Genomic DNA, 19518 nt, shown 5'->3' with positions numbered 1-19518 from the left:
ATCGTACACGTCGGGACGTGGTGTTGATTTCCAACTCTTTAGTTTGATAGGTCGTTTTTCATCCAGCCGACCAACGACGTTTTTCATTATATTTTTTTTTTTTTTTTTTACAATATCCTGTTAAAAGTGAACATTTATATTTTGAATAATCGTTTCCAGAGGAAGGCTGATGGAATAAAAAGGTATAGTGTGTGATGACACTGCAGTGATTATCAATCACCTGGGTACAAGATATTATTAAGAAGCACATAAAAGGAAATTCCAATCTGAAAATTGTCATTAAAATATTTTACTTCAACAAAAAATTCGTTTAACATGGGGAAATGATCAACGTATACAAACACAAAATTATTTTATTAAATATAATATGATTTAATGAAACATGATACCACGTGAAATAGTCAGCATTATATTGTATTAGTATGCGATTCACCCAACCATTAAAAAAGTAGATCGTATAATCTTCAATTAGAAAAAAAATCATCAATATTCATTCTTTAAAGTTGACACTTAATTTGATCTGTTGTACCCCGGGAGTACAGACTAAAGTAATTCTCCTCCAAAGGGACGATATATAATACCGCACTGTTGAAATCTTTGCACATTCGTTCTCGACCTTTGCCCGTGTCAGAAGCTAATTATCTGCCTTCGGTGAAATTCACTCCAAATCGGGGGTAATTTTCTGCATGATCGATAAAGCAGGACAAAGCATGTGGCACTTTTCATCCGTCATTACCAAATCTATCAAAACGTTTATGAATATTTTATGAAAGTCATCATGATGCTCCATATAATTGACCAATCAGGGCCATCCAAAGTCGATATTGGTCATTTGGTAAAATTTCTTGTTGAACGGTCTATAAAAGTCTTGTAATCTCTTGATCACGTTCGGGTCTACGTACGGATGCTTCCTTCCTTTAGTTCCTACCAAACAATGTGGGTATTTACTTCCGGTCTTTTGTATACACGGAAACCCTCGGGTGTCATTCATGTAAAAATGACTATCATTTATATATCTCCTCAATCCTAGAAAATCTTGAAGCTTGAACATTTCCTCGCTTGGATTTTTCACAATATTCTCACCATTCACAAAATGAAACTGCTCCAGGGGAAAATATCGGAGCCATTCTTCCAAATGTTTTGCATAGATTCCGATTTTGATGACGGGCCATGATGTATCCACAAGACCCGTATGATTGTTCGACAGCGCCATCTGTTCAAATGGTTTCATGGAAGCACGTTTGCTGGCTACCTGTGTGTAGTCTGAAATGGCTCGGGTCACGGGATCTCTTACTATCAGAACAAGTTTCACATCACGTGACATATTGAAGACTCTTTTAGGGACTTCCTTCGTCACGAAGTATCGAGGCGTTTTTTCAATTGTCGTCTGCTCGTCATTTGTCTCTGGCATCAAATCCCTTAAAAAAAACAAAAAAAACAATACACATGAATTTTACTCCAACAGAAGAAAAATAAAATATAAGATGTTGCCGCCTTAAATGAAAAAAGCCCTCCCACATTTTAGAATGTATACAGTATATTGGTCGGGGTGGAGTGGGCGATTTTGGTACAACTTAATCGTTGAAAAGGTTATGCAATGGGCGCAATGTGCCATCCTGTTTGCGATTGGTTTAGGAATAGGATACCGACTTGTTTAAAATGAGACAACATGATTGATAGATCGGCCATTGAATCATGATACTTTACGCGGTAAATTGGCACGGAAGGGTATCACAATATCCTGTTCGGTGATGGCATGTTTCAACTTCAATTTTATGTTTTAACCCAACTGATGTGGAAAAAACGATACCAACTTGAAACAGAGAAAATGCAAGTGAAGCGAACACTGGAGAATGATGTATTGTGACAGTAGCAGTAAAACGAAAACAATTTCCTGGGAAACAAAATGTATTATTTCTTAAACAAATTGTTCAAATACCAATAACATCCTTATCTAAATCAGTGAGAGAGGAACAAGCATTGGAGACTGGACTGTGTTTGGGAATTGAAAAAGCATGGTTGAATCGATGAAAATTTAACCAGGAAAAACATTGATATTAAATAATAATGAAAAGCAGATACTTCAATATTGAATATTTGATTCTTACGTCTTTTTCATGTTGATAATACATGGAATCTGAGTTAATTACATGCCATAGGAATGCTGTTTTGGAGTTGTAAGAGCATGCTGATAAGTACTGAATGATCGAGGTCCGGGGTTATCGACAGAGGGAGACCTTTCCCAAGCGAGTATTGCTACCCATATTTTGCTGATGTGTACGACTGTAATGGGATGCTGTTGTAATGAAATCACAAGCTAAGGTTTACTATACAAACTGTCTCCAAGTATTGGATTGCCTATAATATGTTTCCCACTCAATTGAAAGTTAATGCTTCTCGTTATGTGATTGTTTTTTGTTGCGTACATCGAATTTTTTTCAAAGACATTGAAATTCAGTATTACAATCAGACAACCTACGTGGTCGATTCCTCTGCTTGCTCTTGACCTTCTCTTTCGTTCTACGGATTATTATATTTAACAGTAGTAGTGATACTATCCATTTGCACGCAGGTCACTGTAACATCACATAAAACATAAGGCAATACTATTGTAAATTAATCGGAAGCTCGACCCCGCTCGGCCCTTTCCGGAATGTTACGTCACAGATGAGAATGATCAATGTACCGATATAAATGGGGCCCCTGCTAACTAACTCCTCAAATTTTCCGTACCCTTTTCATGGAAATGACCGAGACGCAGATGATAAATTGAACTTTTCTGTAGGTTTTCGGATATGGCGAATATAATGTTGTGTTATGAAGTTTGAGTACGGACAGTGGGATAACCGTATCTGAAATACTGGCTAGATTGTTAGACAGGGTATTCTAAAACACTGCCACAACAGGATCTAAAACACTGGCTGGACATTTTGACTTCCGGATCTAAAACATCGGATTGTTGGACAACTGATCTCATCCACTGGCTGTTTTTTTTAAAATAAGGATCCAAAACGCTGGTTGGGTACCTTGACTTCCGGATCTAAATTATTGGTTGCATGTTGGGACAAATGGATCTAAAACATTGGCTGGATAGCGAGACAACTATTTCTAAAACAGTGGTTGAACAGTTGGGACAACCGGATTTAAAACACTGCATGGATTGTTAGACAAACGGATCTAAATCATTGGTTGTATATTGGAACAATCAGATCTTAAACATTGGTTGTATAATAGGACAATCGGATCTTGAACATTGGTTGCATAGTAGGACAATCGGATCTAAAACATTGGTTATATAATAGGACAATCGGATCTTAAACATTGGTTGTATAGAAGGACAATCGGATCTTAAACATTGGTTGTATAGTAGGACAATCGGATCTTAAGCATTGGTTGTATATTGGAACAATAAGATCTTAAACATTGGTAGTATAATAGGACAATCGGATCTTAAACATTGATTGTATAGTAGGACTATCGGATCTTAAACATTGGTTGTATATTGTACAATCGGATCTTAAACATTGGTTGTATAGTAGGACAATCGGATCTTGAACATTGGTTGCATAGTAGGACAATCGGATCTAAAACAGTGGTTATATAATAGGACAATCGGATCTTAAACATTGATTGTATAGTAGGACAATCGGATCTTAAAGATTGGTTGTATATTGGAACAATCAGATCTTAAACATAGGTTGTATAATAGGACAATCGGATCTTGAACATTGGTTGCATAGTAGGACAATCGGATCTAAAACAGTGGTTATATAATAGGACAATCGGATCTTAAACATTGATTGTATAGTAGGACAATCGGATCTTAAAGATTGGTTGTATATTGGAACAATCAGATCTTAAACATTGGTTGTATATTGGAACAATAAGATCTTAAACATTGGTAGTATAATAGGACAATCGGATCTTAAACATTGATTGTATAGTAGGACAATCGGATCTTAAAGATTGGTTGTATATTGGAACAATCAGATCTTAAACATAGGTTGTATAATAGGACAATCGGATCTTGAACATTGGTTGCATAGTAGGACAATCGGATCTAAAACATTGGTTGTATAGAAGGACAATCGGATCTTAAAAATTGGTTGTATATTGGACAATCGGATCTTAAACATTGGTTGTATAGTAGGACAATCGGATCTTGAACATTGGTTGCATAGTAGGACAATCGGATCTAAAACATTGGTTATATAATAGGACGATCGGATCTTAAACATTGGTTGTATAGAAGGAAAATCGGATCTTAAACATTGGTTGTATATTGTACAATCGGATCTTAAACATTGGTTGTATATTGTACAATCGGATCTTAAACATTGGTTGTATAGTAGGACAATCGGATCTTGAACATTGGTTGCATAGTAGGACAATCGGATCTAAAACATTGGTTATATAATAGGACAATCGGATCTTAAACATTGATTGTATAGTAGGACAATCGGATCATAAACATTGGTTGTATATTGGAACAATCAGATCTTAAACATTGGTTGTATAATAGGACAATTGGATCTTGAACATTGGTTGTATAGAAGGACAATCGGATCTAAAACATTGGTTGTATAGAAGGACAATCGGATATTAAACATTGGTTGTATAGAAGGAAAATCGGATCTTAAACATTGGTTGTGTATTGGACAATCGGATCTTGAACATTGGTTGTATAGAAGGACAATCGGATCTTAAACATTGGTAGTATATTGGACAATCGGATCTTAAACATTGGTTGTATAGTAGGACAATCGGATCTTGAACATTGGTTGCATAGTAGGACAATCGGATCTAAAACATTGGTTATATAATAGGACGATCGGATCTTAAACATTGGTTGTATAGAAGGACAATCGGATCTTAAACATTGGGTATATGTTGGACAATCGGATCTTAAACATTGGTTGTTTAGTAGGACAACCGGATCTTAAACATTTGCTGGATAGAAGGAACATTGGTTATATAATAGGACGATCGGATCGGAACAATCGGATCTTAAACATTGGTTGTATATTGGACAATCGGATCTTAAACATCGGTTGTTTAGTAGGACAACCGGATCTTAAACATTGGTTGTTTAGTAGGACAATCGGGCCTTAAACATTAGTTGTATAGCAGGACAATCGGATCTGAAACATTTGCTGGATAGAAGGACAATCGGATATATTTACATTTGCATGGCATTGTCACCATATAACCTCTTTGAAAGCTGAGTCGTTGATGGGACTTTAATTACCATGCTGCACGAGACACAATTCTTAGCGTATTAATACAACACTGACCGAACTACAATATCCAATGTAAATAAACATGAAGGCTGGTGAAATATCGCTGGGCATTTTGAGACTTGATAATGTCATTGTTAATTTAGGTGCAAAAGAAAAAAGGAAATAAAAAGTATTTTTATTACAACAAAAACAAGGCCAAGGTCTGCAATATCGTACAAAATGCACATCGGTTGAAATCACCAATGCCGGCAATGGAAACAATTTTAACACCAGTGGTTCGTTACAAATGTCTGAAATACACATATGCTATAGACCTACTGAAACATATGTTACAAACCTATTGAGTCACAGCACACATAAACATTTCAGACATTTGTAACGAACCCCTGTGCTCCGTCGCAAGATCACTCAATTCAAACGATTTCAGCCACGGTTTCCCCAGTTTCTGATCATGACATGTCAAACAACGAGGCTGTTATAGAATCTAACGACTGTAGTGAGATTCCCCCATAGATTCTTCACAAAATGGGCAAAGAGAAACTTTCGAATTAACTTCCAAAAATAACTCCTTCGTGGAGTTCAATGTCGGATTCACTGTGTTCACTGTATTTATCCATGTGCGAAATTTGTTCCGGGAAAAAAACTTTTTCAATTTTAAATATAAATTATAAGTTAAAAAAGATAATAAGAGGAAGAGAAAACGTAAATACAAGTACTGAACTGATCTTTGCAAGCAAACAACTCATAATGCGCGCTGTTCAATGCTTAAATAAAACATTGGTTGAACAGTCGGACAACTGAATCCAATACACTGGCTGGATATTGCGCCTACCAAACCGGATTAAAGTTGGCCGGATTAAGAAGCTCGACAATGTATAGGAATTAAGAAGACGAACTGAATGGCCGTCCACATCTCACCGGGAGTTGCGTGTACTTATAACTAACGACAGTTTTGTACCACAAGACCTTCCACCGTAATGGATCAAATCTCCTACATCAAACTGACAAATATGTTTACACTTTAAACTTGCACTTTTGACTTCGGCATTGTCTGTTAAAAATACGATAAAAATAAAAACAAATGTCACGATACCATGTTTAATTCCATCAGAGTTATCGCCGATGGTTGATTTACGCTCGAGAAATATCAGCTGGTTTTTGCGACATTTATCAGGATGTATCTTGAGTCCCTTTTGAACTGCTAAGTGTGGGAATACCATTTCAAGATTTCACGTTAATGTTAAACATACAATTCCATTAAAACAAGCTGAATCGGTGTATCGACAAAGTGGAGACGGCGCTTTTATGATCGCAATTTTGAAAAGTAAATCAATATAAATTGTGTAATAGGTTTAGAGTTTTATGTGTTTTGATCCTTTATAAACCGTCCCCTGTTAAGTAGTGTTGTGTTTTAGTAGGAAACATAAATTGCTTTCCATATTGAAACAGCGTTTGTTTATAGCATATGTAACGGAAATAAGTGACAGATTCCGGGGAGAATTCATGGTATCGTACAGAAATGTCAGTATGATTTCATAAGTTAGTTATGCTCTATTACTTTTTGTTTCACACTCAATCTAGCATCCACGTAATATGTGTTCCCTTGGAGTCATTCTGCAATATTATACTACCTCTCCCGGTGATGTATCTCTTATCTAGGAATTTATTTTATATTCCGAATAAAAAAAAAGATTTTGTTAAATTAACACCATGGATGAAAAAAGTGATTTCAATCAATACTTTGTGCTAAATATACCAAACAATAGCTTTCATTCGAAGGCCTGTACAAATAAATTGTTTATATAGATACATACCGTTTTTTTATAAACCTGCATCGTTCAAAGCAATGTTACTTTGTGTCGGCACATAATTTGTGAAAATTCAAATACATCCATAAAGAGAAAATTACCATATTGCGGTGCAAACCTGTGGCCTGTTCATTTATAAATCACGGTAATAGCTTAGCCTGACGGACATGCAAATGTTAATGCAGGCCTTGAAAGTTTTCTCAAGACTCGACAGTAAGAAATTTCAAATCTTTAGTTCCATCTCTAATTAAAAACACAGACCACTCTTGTCCATCCATTGGCCCGGAAAGTAATAAACGAAATCAGTCCTGTTTACTCCCAACAGGAACCGAATCGAATGTTGAATACATGTAAATGTTGTTTAATGACTTAAGCAAGTCTACATTTTATAATCACCATAGGTCGTGCGACTTTATCATACTAACAGCATTATGTCAGGAAACAATTAAATTTTTTGCTCTTTGGTGGAGATTTAAATCACGCCGGCTGAATTTGATTTATCATCGATTCGAAGACATGAGCATTTATTCAAAATCAAATTAGGACTCTATTCTGGCGTAGATTTGTCTTAATCTGCTGACAGGTTGAGTGATAGGGCTTGTGCAGTAATCGTTGACATTGATCGCTGCCTTATTTTCCCCAGTTTGTACATTAACCATCGATTTTTTTTCTACTTCTACTTCAGAGTAATGCATTCATTCATAAAAACTAACACGCGAGGATAAAGGTACGGAATCCAAATGTCACGTTTGGTACGCTCCAATAGCAATTTATACTGTTTTATGGAGCGAACGCCACGTAATGAAAAAAACACCAAAAAACGATGTTCTCGATTATTTTATGAGCATGAATTGATAAAGTCATTTACACATCAAAAGAAGCGTTCTTAATTATCATATATCAGGTGTTCGGCTATTGCATTAGAATTTCCATGGCAGTACGTTGTCGGTAGCCATCAGTGCTAATTGAAGGAATGATCTACGGTAAGCCGCCCTGTGATGAATCACGTGCTAGGTTACTGATCTAACGGGCGACACCCACTGATTCAAGGGAGGGGCACTCGGTCAAGTCGCAGTAACATAAGAAACTGCACTGCAGCAGTGATTACAGAATTTAACTGATTCTCAACGATACTTTATCAAAGTGATATATCGCAGGGGCACTAGAGTGTTCATGGTGACAGTACAATGTTTCAGGCAGTAATCCCTTGATACTCTGGTCGAATATAGATTCCAAAAGCAAACACAACGACACATCCAAATACCTGTACTGGTATTGTCAGTGATGGCGCAAACAATGACACCAACTATGTACATTTACCTGAAAACAGCATTTAGATTCATACTCGTTTATTTATCTACTTTTTCATCAATTCTGGATATATATTGTTACAATGACACCGATCATGTACTCTACCACGAAACAGTCATGCAGGCTGCAGTCTAACTGAGGTAGCTCTTCTTGGCCGTGGTAGAGCTGCCTAACTGCGACAATGCTAGTATTGTGGTAGAGCTTCCTACTGAGGTAGCGCTTCCTGATCGAGGTAGAGCTGCCTAACTGTGACAATGCTAGTATTGTGGTAGAGCTTCCTACTGAGGTAGCACTTCCTGACCGAGGTAGGACTGCCTAACTGTGACAATGCTAGTATTGTGGTAGAGCTTCCTACTGAGGTAGCGCTTCCTGACCGAGGTAGGGCTGCCTAACTGTGACAATGCTAGTATTGTGGTAGAGCTTCCTACTGAGGTAGCGCTTCCTGACCGAGGTAGGGCTGCCTAACTGTGACAATGCTAGTATTGTGGTAGAGCTTCCTACTGAGGTAGCGCTTCCTGACCGAGGTAGAGCTGCCTAACTGTGACAATGCTAGTATTGTGGTAGAGCTTCCTACTGAAGTAGTGCTTCCTCATCGTGGTAGAGCTGCCTAACTGTGATAATGCTAGTATTGTGGTAGAGCTTCCTACTGAGGTAGCGCTTCCTGAACGTGGTAGAGATGATTTACCTCGTCATAGTTGTCTAACTGAGGTAGAGCTGCTTAACCATGGTATATTTATCTAACTGAGTTAGGACGCTAAACCATGGTAGAGTTTTCTGATTGTGGTAAAGATGATTTACCACGTCATAGTTGTCTATAACTGGGTAGAGCTGCTTTACCATGGTATAGTTATCTAACTGAGATAGGACGCTAAACCATGGCAGAGTAGTCTGACTGAGGTAGAGCTGCTTTACCATGGTAGAGTTGTCTGACTGAGGTAGAGCTGCTTTACCATGGTAGAGTTGTCTGATCTTAAACGATATAGTAAAAACGCTATGAAAGTTGCTTTCTTTCTCAACGATGCAAGTATACATATCCTTCATTTATCGCCAAATATGAACAGATATGACATAATGTACACGTCACTTCCGACTTTTTCGGTAGACATACCTCTCACATCCTAGTTATTATTTCAACTCAAACTCTGGCTAAGCCTGTGGTTTACCAGCTAGACGGACATTATAGGGTAAATATGTACTCCGGGAAAAGGTTACTTACGACCAGCCATTCCAACAACGCTCACTGTACAGCGTTATAATTTAGTCTGGGCAATAGGGCAATGTTACATGTACTAGCAACCATTAATCCAAAGTACTACAGCCTCCAAAGTGCTTAATTAAGTACGACATAAAAGGCGGAGGAACTTCTCGGAAAGGATGAGTCTACATCCCCCGTCCCCAGTAGTGATTACAGCCCTAATTTGGTCACGAGGCCAACCTGTGATGTATCAGCGAGACGGACAGACGCTTTTTCCAACTAATCGGGTGTCGCTGATGACAAACGAGATACATACCTCGGCACGAGCTAATCGCTCTGTGATTGGCCCTCTAACTCGTACGTAATAGCTTTCATCGTTATCTACATCGTCTGGAACATCGTCATCGTCTGTAAATACAACTTCCTCAATATTTTTTTTATCCAATTATCTTTAGATTTCCCGCGATTTAACCTCTACTTTCCTAATTACAACAGAAACCGATTGTCTTTGGGGCCTATGCTTCATTGGTTAACAGTGGTATGGCTATGGGAAAGAGATTATCTACTTATATGGATCTTTAGCAAAGAGGTGTCTCAAACATAAATGAGGTTAGCTGCATGATTTTAAAATAAGACAAAATGATGTCGCTGTTTTTATAATTTTGACTTTAAATATCATGTCTGATCGACACATGGACTTAAACATGTTATGCGATTTTTTTCAAAAAAAGCGACAATTTTTAATGCAGGAAACACTTTCAATTATTTGTTTATATTATGAAAACGTCCTAACCGTTCTTATATTATGTTCCATACAAGCTTTTGGCAATGGAAACCATTCCATACCAGCAAGATGTAGCCAGAGCACTTTACAATACAATAAATCTCGTAGGAAGTACACTTTCTCTTTTTTCTCCAGGAGAGCCGAACGCTAATTAAAACATATCTGAAGTAGTTATTTCTACATTTACTAACAACAATATAAGGAAAGTCCGACTTTTGTTCTTGTTTTATCAATTGGAACCTTTATGAATACGTAATTGAGATGGAATAACAGTTAAAAGGCTTTTTGAAAATTTTGAAGCAATTTGCAATCGTTGAAACATTTTTCTCTGACGAAGAAAGAAATATGGTGCTGTTGTTAGTATAACAGGGCACGTAGCCATTGGGTACGGAAGATCTGATGTGACTTTTGATATATTGTATGCATTCAAGTTGTTTAACTTATTCGTATGGTCTGTGTAATTACGAATAAAGTGTATGTATTTTATGGCCATGAAGCTTAAATGTTCTTAACCATAATTCCAGGATAAAACAAGATATTGTAGTGAACTGAGGAAAATGGCGCACTAAACCTAACAACTTTAGGAAACCATCGAACCTTGTTTTAATGTTAAATCTTAAGCAGTTACACAATCAATATATTTCACAGTGCTTCTAACGTTTTTTAAACTTCATTGTTTTTTAGGACATGAACAACGCTCCCGAATGCCGAGGGTCGGCACAGAATCCGGCAATTACCGCCAACACCAACGCAACAACACCGCAACAGTATCTTAATTGCAAGTTAGCGAGTTCATAAATGGTCTATATTAGATATTTGAAATAGCTGGGACAATGTCGGCATGATTATCGTAGAAACAGACACGAGCTAATTTCCGGATCAGGATTTTATTTATTACAAGCAACTAACTGATAATAATAGCCAAAGAATGGCTTCCAATATCCCTTGCTATCAAAGACGTGACTTAAATGATTCACGTGCCTCGCTTTAAAACCTTGTGCATTACAATATGTTGCATAACATAGTTTTAAAGATTACCTGTGTGAGGTTAATAAACAAGTAACCATGATTAGATCACGTCGTTGACTGCACTTTGTAAAGAATAAAACCGTAAGATGAAACGCGAGGGTTATAAAGGTTAATTACAGATTTTATGAGAAAACTTAGAGCTATTTTTTCCCCTGATTTCCTACTGATGATAAATAATGGAGGCGTTCTAATTCCATGGATATCCTATCGCACGAGGCTTTTGAACATTTTACATTAACAGTATCAACTATTGTAGCATCAATATTGTGAAGTATATCATTTCAAATAGCATAACCTTTTATATCATACTGGCATAGTCTCTGTTATCAATATTCCTCGGTACATAATTCAAAAATAATAACGGTGATTATCAATATAACATGTAATTTCTTAACTGTAATTAGTTGACCTTGTAATAGTGTTTTATTTGTAGTAGTAATTATGATATCGGATATTTGAACTAGGAATAGTGATTATTAATGGAGTAGAGTTTATCAGATGTTGTGATAGTGATTATGAATAAAATCAGGTTATCGGAACTTGTAATGGTAACTTTAAGTATAATACATGTTATATTAGCTTGTACGGATGGTAGTAAGAAAAACAAAGGTTATCTGAACTTGTAATTGCGATGATGAAGAAAACATAGGTTATCTGTCATTGTTTAAATTTAAGACATTATAAGTATTTACCAGGCAGATTTTTGGAGGATTTTCAAGCAAATGTTACATACTGAAAGAAAACAGTTGCCTTAGAGGGGTTAATTAAACTCTATGGATGATAAGGCAGATATATCAAATATTAACATCATGATATTGAATATTTTCCGATATTCCATCTAAAAAATGAAAAAAGTATAATATCTCCCCGATCTAACGTGTTCTAGACGTGCCTTGAGCTGGTTTCTTCATTATAGAAACAGGTTTATTGACTTTCGAATTTGTAATACACTTAACTGATTAAACACAAAGCTGTGGATGGTTAATCGAAAAAATAAGTAATTTCACACACTTCCTTGCAGTAATGAGTCACAGCTATATATTTTGTATGCAGGAAGAGGCACGAATGGGTACAGAACGAGGACATAGTATTACTCGAAACATGTTTTAAATGTCTATGAGCAGCATTACTACTTGACATATGTTTTGTAATGTCTCAGCGTTCTGCACCCATTGGTGCCTCATCGTTCTACATATACAAATATAGTCTTACAACAGATTGACAGAGTGAGCAAATAACTAGGCTCCAAAGATAGGCAATCTAGGACTTTTACCTATTATAAGTTATATTCTACTTGTCAACGATAGGAAAAGTAGTAAAACATAGATAAGGCAAAGCTTGTTAGAGTATCAATAAGTTCAGGGGAGCAATGGAAGAGATTGTTGGCTTGTCTATGGAGTCGTAGTAGTACCATGCACTTCCATTGTACCATGGTTGGTTTCTGCATCACATGTTAGCATGCTTTGAAAACGTCATTATCAGAAATAATATAATAATGAACGTTTGACGAGGTCCATACCTGATATTATGAATCAGATGAAAAAAAAAGGATATTGACTGCTTCGTAATGCCACTATTCAATAAGTAACGGTTACATTGTATTTGTGCCAACAGAATCAAAAGTATTGATAAATGATACTATATCATGTATCACCATGATATTTAGGCACCCTGGCGTATTATTTGACAGACAAATAGAAATGATGTACGAAGCATATTTATGAAGTTTGAAGTACAATAATGCTTTTTTTATTTATCCAAACGTTGACAGAAAATAATAAAAAAACCAACTAACTGAGTTGGGAATGGTTTGGCACATTAGGAACCTGAAGTTTGTAGAAATATTCACCCTGATTCAAAATAATTATCACAACTGGATCAAATAACTACAAATGATACGGCCGCGGGCAATATAGCAATACCGCTTTGTAGATTATCAGTAGTGATAAATTGATAAAATGTCAGCTTCATAATGAGATTGTATAACAGTTTGTGTTTCAGGGGTGTGAAGGTAATACATTTGTAATATTCACCTCATTGAGCAGTAATAATTCAATTTATTATATGCTTGAACAGTTCTTGCAATCACATTGTCCGGATCCTATACACGTGACCAGCCCTGAAAAAACTCATGTAGACTGGTTATCCGGTGAATACCGATTTCTAAATAGCCCTGTCGTAGCGCAGTTAGACCGGGACGCTATCTGTCAGACAACAACAAAAGATGACTGCTGGCGAAAGCTTCGCCTCCGTTACATATAAAATTTCCAAAAACCACTCGAAGATAAAGATGCGGTTAACACAAAAAAGGCCACTGAACACGCAGTGCGTGTCCTCCATGCTTATCTTAAGGAAAATAACCTTGGCGATGTCTTCGAAAGCTACCATGCCGAACTATTGGATTCAACCCTGGCTAAATTTTACACGGAGAACCTAGATTTTTATCTTAATTTTATTGTTGAAGCATATAATAAAACAGTTATGAGCACAAAAGTCCATAATTGTATAATAAAACATATACAGAGAGTAGCGTATGATTTTAATGAGTTTAGCATATATCCCTTGTAATTGAAAACGTTTGAGATCCCTCCTACCATATCATCAAACTATGATGAATTCCACATTTCATAATTATCAAGATGAAAAATAAACAAAGAAAACAAAGTCACCTATTTACTGTTTCCATCAATTTGCAACGTTAGCATATTGTTCCTTATGACGTCATGTTTGATGATTTTACATCAATTACACATCAAACGGGGATCGTGCGTGTTTATGTACAACCTCACCAGACTGGTCGAGAAGGGGGGAGGACCAGACGGAGAGCAAGTCCTCCCATACATTTACCCTGGGGATTTCCTATGTGCCATTACGACACATTAGAAGTGTATAATGGCACATTTGCGACAACAATGTGTATAACGCACCTAATTGCGACAGTTATGATCTAAGCTTCACCTTTTCTATATGAACCTGTTTTTCTGTTCTCGATCTTTATATATCGTTACATCGTTACATCGTTACGCCTCCCTTGGCACAGCCTTTAGTTTTGCTATGTTTTAGATTTTCCAGTAATTATTTTACGTAACAAGACAGTTTCCCCTACTGGTAGACTATCGGTTTCCAAGATTTGTCGTGACCTGGTATTTTTTTTATTTTTTTTTTAAAAATTATTTTGACCTCAAGTCCATTTGATGAGCCCTTCGTATATCTAACCGAACATTCACTCCAGGCCGGGGCATACCAAGGTCCCTAAAAATAGAAGTTGCTACTACTGAACGTTCAGCATTTAGGGTAAGCGCAACAAATGTTTTACCCGAAGTCAGTATAATATGATCGGGCGGACTACTGTGCTGGATGCCTTCGACATGGTATTTCAGTGGATTAGCGCTCTATCAGTGATGCCATCAGATCCACGCTATCACAGGCACAAATACACCAACATACAACCTCCAAAACACTTTGACACAATACACACATGAAGTCACGTCCTTAAATGACCTTCAGTGTTGGACGTTAAGCCATATAAACCGAACCAATCAATCTCCTTACTGATTCACTATACTCTTTATCATTTGTCAGTCTTCATTGACTGAATCAGCCGACAATGGCTCTTTACTGATTTAACAAACTCTGCCTCCTTACTCAGGCGACAGTCTGTATGGTTCCTTACTGACTCAACAAAACTGTTCTTTATTGAGCCATCATACTATAAGTAGCACCAATGAGTCGTTACAGTCTTCTCTTCCTATAAATTGAACACTGATCAATTAAAATGAGATTGTTGAACCCTTAGATTTGTAATATACTCAAAATGGCAAATTTATTTGTATATGTAAGGTATATAAAATGAAATAGTGCGCCACTAGTTCTGTACGGTAGTCAATAAGCCGAACACGTGAAGCACTTGTCACTGAACCTAGAAATGGGGAGATATTTCATTGATATGTTTTTACCTGCTGGTTACATGTGGCCGACGGTATCAATATATTACACCTGCCGCGGCATGTACGTATTGAAACGGTGCACACCTTGTATCGAATGTCGTCACGCTAGCTTGTTGAATACAGCAACACATGCTTATCCCATTTAGTACGGTAGAACTTGTCAATACTGCGTCATGTGGGTTGCGCTAATATCTCACAGCACTCAACTTCATCTCAGACAACTTAAACTTTTTGAGTGTATTACTTTCCAACAATATGTTTTTTGCAATTTCAAGAACAGTAAATGAAATGTGTTTTTAATTGCCAAGATCATTATGAAGAAGTCATAACATCAACAATGTTATAGTAATACCAATATAATGCAATTTTGCATTAAGCTAGCAATACATCTTAAGGTTTCGTTGCAAAATGTGCTATCAGGCGATTGGACAGGGCGCCACTCCACACTCGGGTTTAATAAGGGATAGGGCAAGTACATTAGATACACATAGAGTTCGCAGCTAGGCGTTTAAAAAGGACAGAATTATATACTTGAGACAGAATATTACTTAATGCTAGGTTAGACCTACATGCTTTTTACATACTAGTCTTTTAACATTGGCGTGTATGTATTGACGCCACGGTAATGGAGACGTTTGGAGAAATCAGCGACAACGGGTGAATGGATGACTGTTTACGGAAGGAAATGTGTAAAAATGATTTATTCGCGGGATCAATAACAGATCTGTGATTCTGATATATTGAGTTTCAATAAACAACATTAAGTTAAATTGTTTTTGAAGCTGTTGCTGTATCAGTACTCGACTTCCCTCGATTTTTGCGTTCGTCATACGTGTGATGGCGAATTCGATCGCCATTACATATATCATTTAGTATACTACAGTACAGTACAACATGTCTTTAACTGTATTATTTCCAGTTATTCCTTTATTGCACGCGCCGTAAAATCAATCCAGAATGTTTGAAATGAATTCAGTCGAGTAAATTGTCTTTGACGTGAATTGGACTAATTTTACTCCACCTTGACACAATTTAGGACGGGGTCGTGTAAAACTATAGATTTTTCAATAAAACGGAATCACAAGTTGAGAACATGGATGAAAACACGATCATCAAACTATTTAAAATAGCATCTCTCTGACAGAATACAGAAATAAAGACATGCCATAAACACGCACGAACGAGCGTCCAAGGCCATGGTAACAGGATTCATGACACTACGAAATATGGCCAGGGTATGTGTTCCTCTGGGCTTCTGGTACCGACCAGACAGACAGAGACTTGCTTCATTACACGGCCGATATGAGTGGTACGACCGTAAGCATATGTCAGTAGAAAATTCAATTAATTCCTTTTCATATGTCTGCGTTTGCGGCTCCAAACGTTTGCAACCTTTTACCGGAAGCTGAGATGAAAAATTTAATTCAATTTTCCACCATGTTCGATATTCCATAACCTTGAATTGAGGCTTCTCTTTTTTCTCTACCAAGCATTAGACAAGTTCTTTTTGTCCCAAAAATAACCACTATTAAAAGCATAATTCATTTTTATAGAAAATGGACCAGTGGAAAACTACTCGAGGGCATGTATGCAAATGAAGTACACCATGTTTGTTTTCTTGCGAAGGGAACCCATTCAAAAAGAAAACTTCTTAAAGATGCTATGCGTTTGTTCGAAAAGTTGAAGAAACATTTCTGAGAGTAATTTGCATGTGTCAATACTCACAGCATTGTTTCCTCAAGCGTTCAGATAATTCTGGTACATTGTCCACCCGAATGTCGCCTAAAGTTGAAAAAACTAGGAAATATTCTCAGAGTTTTATCTCGTTAAAAGGAACTCAACTGTCCAGATGTACCTCGAAGTTCGATACGTTGATGAAACACCTGTTGCTAAGTTGAGTGGTGCATTTTTGAATAGTGGCTGCACAATTATGTATTAATGGTAACGCAAATATAGCAATTACAATCCATTTCCTGAAACAATTTATCAACCTAACAAACGAAAACGTACAATCGACAAGTATTATATGAAAACAAAAGAAGTAAACCTATCTGCTGCCATATGATTATATATGTCATTTCAAACGCCTCAGTTAAACGATCTGTCGCTTACTTTTCACTATATATGGTAGCTGGAATGACATGTCGAAGTTAAAATGTGTAATTATTTATACACCAGACGCCAACATTGATCTATCAATAACTAAAAAGGTAATGACACTGCCAGAACTTCAAATACAATTTTAATCGAGCAACAGAAGACTTATTCTCACGAGAACTCACGACGTGAAGAGTATGGTTGGATTTCAAAATCATATCGAGGTTTACCGAAAGGACGTTTGAATTATTCAGAGGGGCAATGGCCGGAGGAAGGGTGGTCCGATGGTACAGTGGATATCGCACTTGCCTTTCACCAAGGCGGCCGGGGTACGATTCCTCGATCGGACGTGGAAAGGNCCCCCCCCCCCCCCGCATGCTAACATCCAGCCCAACAACAGTGATTAATAATATAAGTTGAAATAAGTTGTTTCATAATTGTTGTTAAATAAATAAAGTTTATATATATATTATATTGGAAGTACACGGATCAAATACGTCATCGGTTCTTCCGTCCACTATGCATTAACGGACCAACACTAGATAAGGAATCTGTGTAAGGACTGATGATGGGATCTATAACATAAGACATAGAATCACTGATGTTTACCGTGTACATGATGAAGTTGTAAGGGAATTAGTGAGTTATCGATTGTTAACAAGCTGTAACATATAGGCTAGGTCAATCCTAGAATCCTCCGAGTAATCCCTCTCTACTTTAATTAGTTCTCTAGATCCTATCAGGGATAACATGGGATCAGGGCACTGATCACACCTGCCGTGTGTTATACACGTCTACCTGACCATAGATCGCGGAATCTGCTTTAAGAAAAAGCAAGGCAATCCCTGCCAATAAGAATTTACTATTGCTTTGTTCACGTATAATACCGCAGTTTTCAACTGTGAACAACAAAAGAAAGATTTCATTGAGAAGAAAGAGAGAGATTTAGACTTCATGTTGTTTATCGGATTATTTATATAAGACACAATAAAGGGTTTGGATAGATGCAGATTGAAAATTCTGTGGAAAGATGTTACGGTCGCAACCATGATCTCATTAGAAATATTTTAATTCCTTGTGCGATATGAGTGTCGACAATGTTTTTATGCTCATAAATGTGCTTTGTGATTTTTATTGTTCCTACGTAGATTTTCACTTTGAAAACTTAATTTATTAGGATGTGACATAGATCAATATTGCGATTGTCGTGGTTGAAATAGACGACAAATCCTTCTGGAATAACAGAATGTCATCCTAACCCGAGGGTTCCGATTTCTCAGGCAGTACATTCACTTTAGGAGATAATGATTATTTATCTCCCTCCCAATCAATGATATATTTGAAATCATGCATGAAGGTTATCAGAATTTGCACTGGACCTGTCCTGTTGAAAGCTGATCGTGACCTCATTATTTGTTTTTGTCTTTCCAAATTTTATCTGTTATCAGAGAAATTTCAAACATGATAGATAACTGTAACGAGAAACAGGAACCCTGTATCACACGGTACGTAGATACCTGTAACGAATAGGAAAACCCATGCTCTTATTCTCCTTGTACTTTTTCAATGTTTTATATCTGTTTCTATAAAAAAGCGCGTTTGTTGTCGCCTCTCAATCATAAAAATAATATCAAACACAGCAACCACTAGTCGGAGAATCATGTACCCCTACTGTATTGTTAATGGGAGAACTGTAACAGACACATCTATTTAAGTAGTTGTAATTGTCGCTGAATACTACAATTATACTTCGTAAGGTGTAGGTGACGGGTACGGATGTGATGACACACAGATAGGCAATCCCTAGCATTATTACATCAGGGCAAGACAAGTAGATCCCAGCAGGGTCGACACTCCTACAAATAGCTGTAAAAACAACAACAGTTCACCTGTACTTTCCTCAAGCAGATTATATAAATAAATTGCAATCAAATAATACTGTAAATAAAAGCACTGCAAATAATTTTAATACCAACGTACACAGATTTTATGAAATGTCTGGAATAAAGATTAAAACGAATGGAAATTAATTTTGAAATAGATGAAACGACTAGATATAAAATCGATTTTGAGACTTAATTCTAATTTGAAAATATTTTCACTCATA

At 36.8% G+C, this 19518-nt stretch overlaps 1 protein-coding gene across 1 annotated transcript in view; it reads right to left on the bottom strand.

The window, feature by feature from the left end:
- Positions 1 to 267: 267 nt before the first annotated feature.
- Positions 268 to 19518, bottom strand: part of LOC110443208 (heparan sulfate glucosamine 3-O-sulfotransferase 6-like) — a 38460-nt gene continuing 19209 nt past the window's right edge. Inside the window, exon 2 of the mRNA XM_021487265.1 lies at positions 268 to 1418. Coding sequence (XP_021342940.1) covers positions 803 to 1418 — 616 coding nt within the window. The 3' untranslated portion in view covers positions 268 to 802. The remainder of the gene's footprint in view (positions 1419 to 19518) is intronic.

The sequence above is a fragment of the Mizuhopecten yessoensis genome, unplaced genomic scaffold (genome assembly GCF_002113885.1).
Source record: "Mizuhopecten yessoensis strain PY_sf001 unplaced genomic scaffold, ASM211388v2 scaffold716331, whole genome shotgun sequence".
In the NCBI taxonomy this organism is placed as follows: domain Eukaryota; kingdom Metazoa; phylum Mollusca; class Bivalvia; order Pectinida; family Pectinidae; genus Mizuhopecten; species Mizuhopecten yessoensis.
The sequence above is the reverse complement of the archived record's forward strand: the minus strand, read 5'-3'. Positions and strand labels throughout refer to the sequence as shown.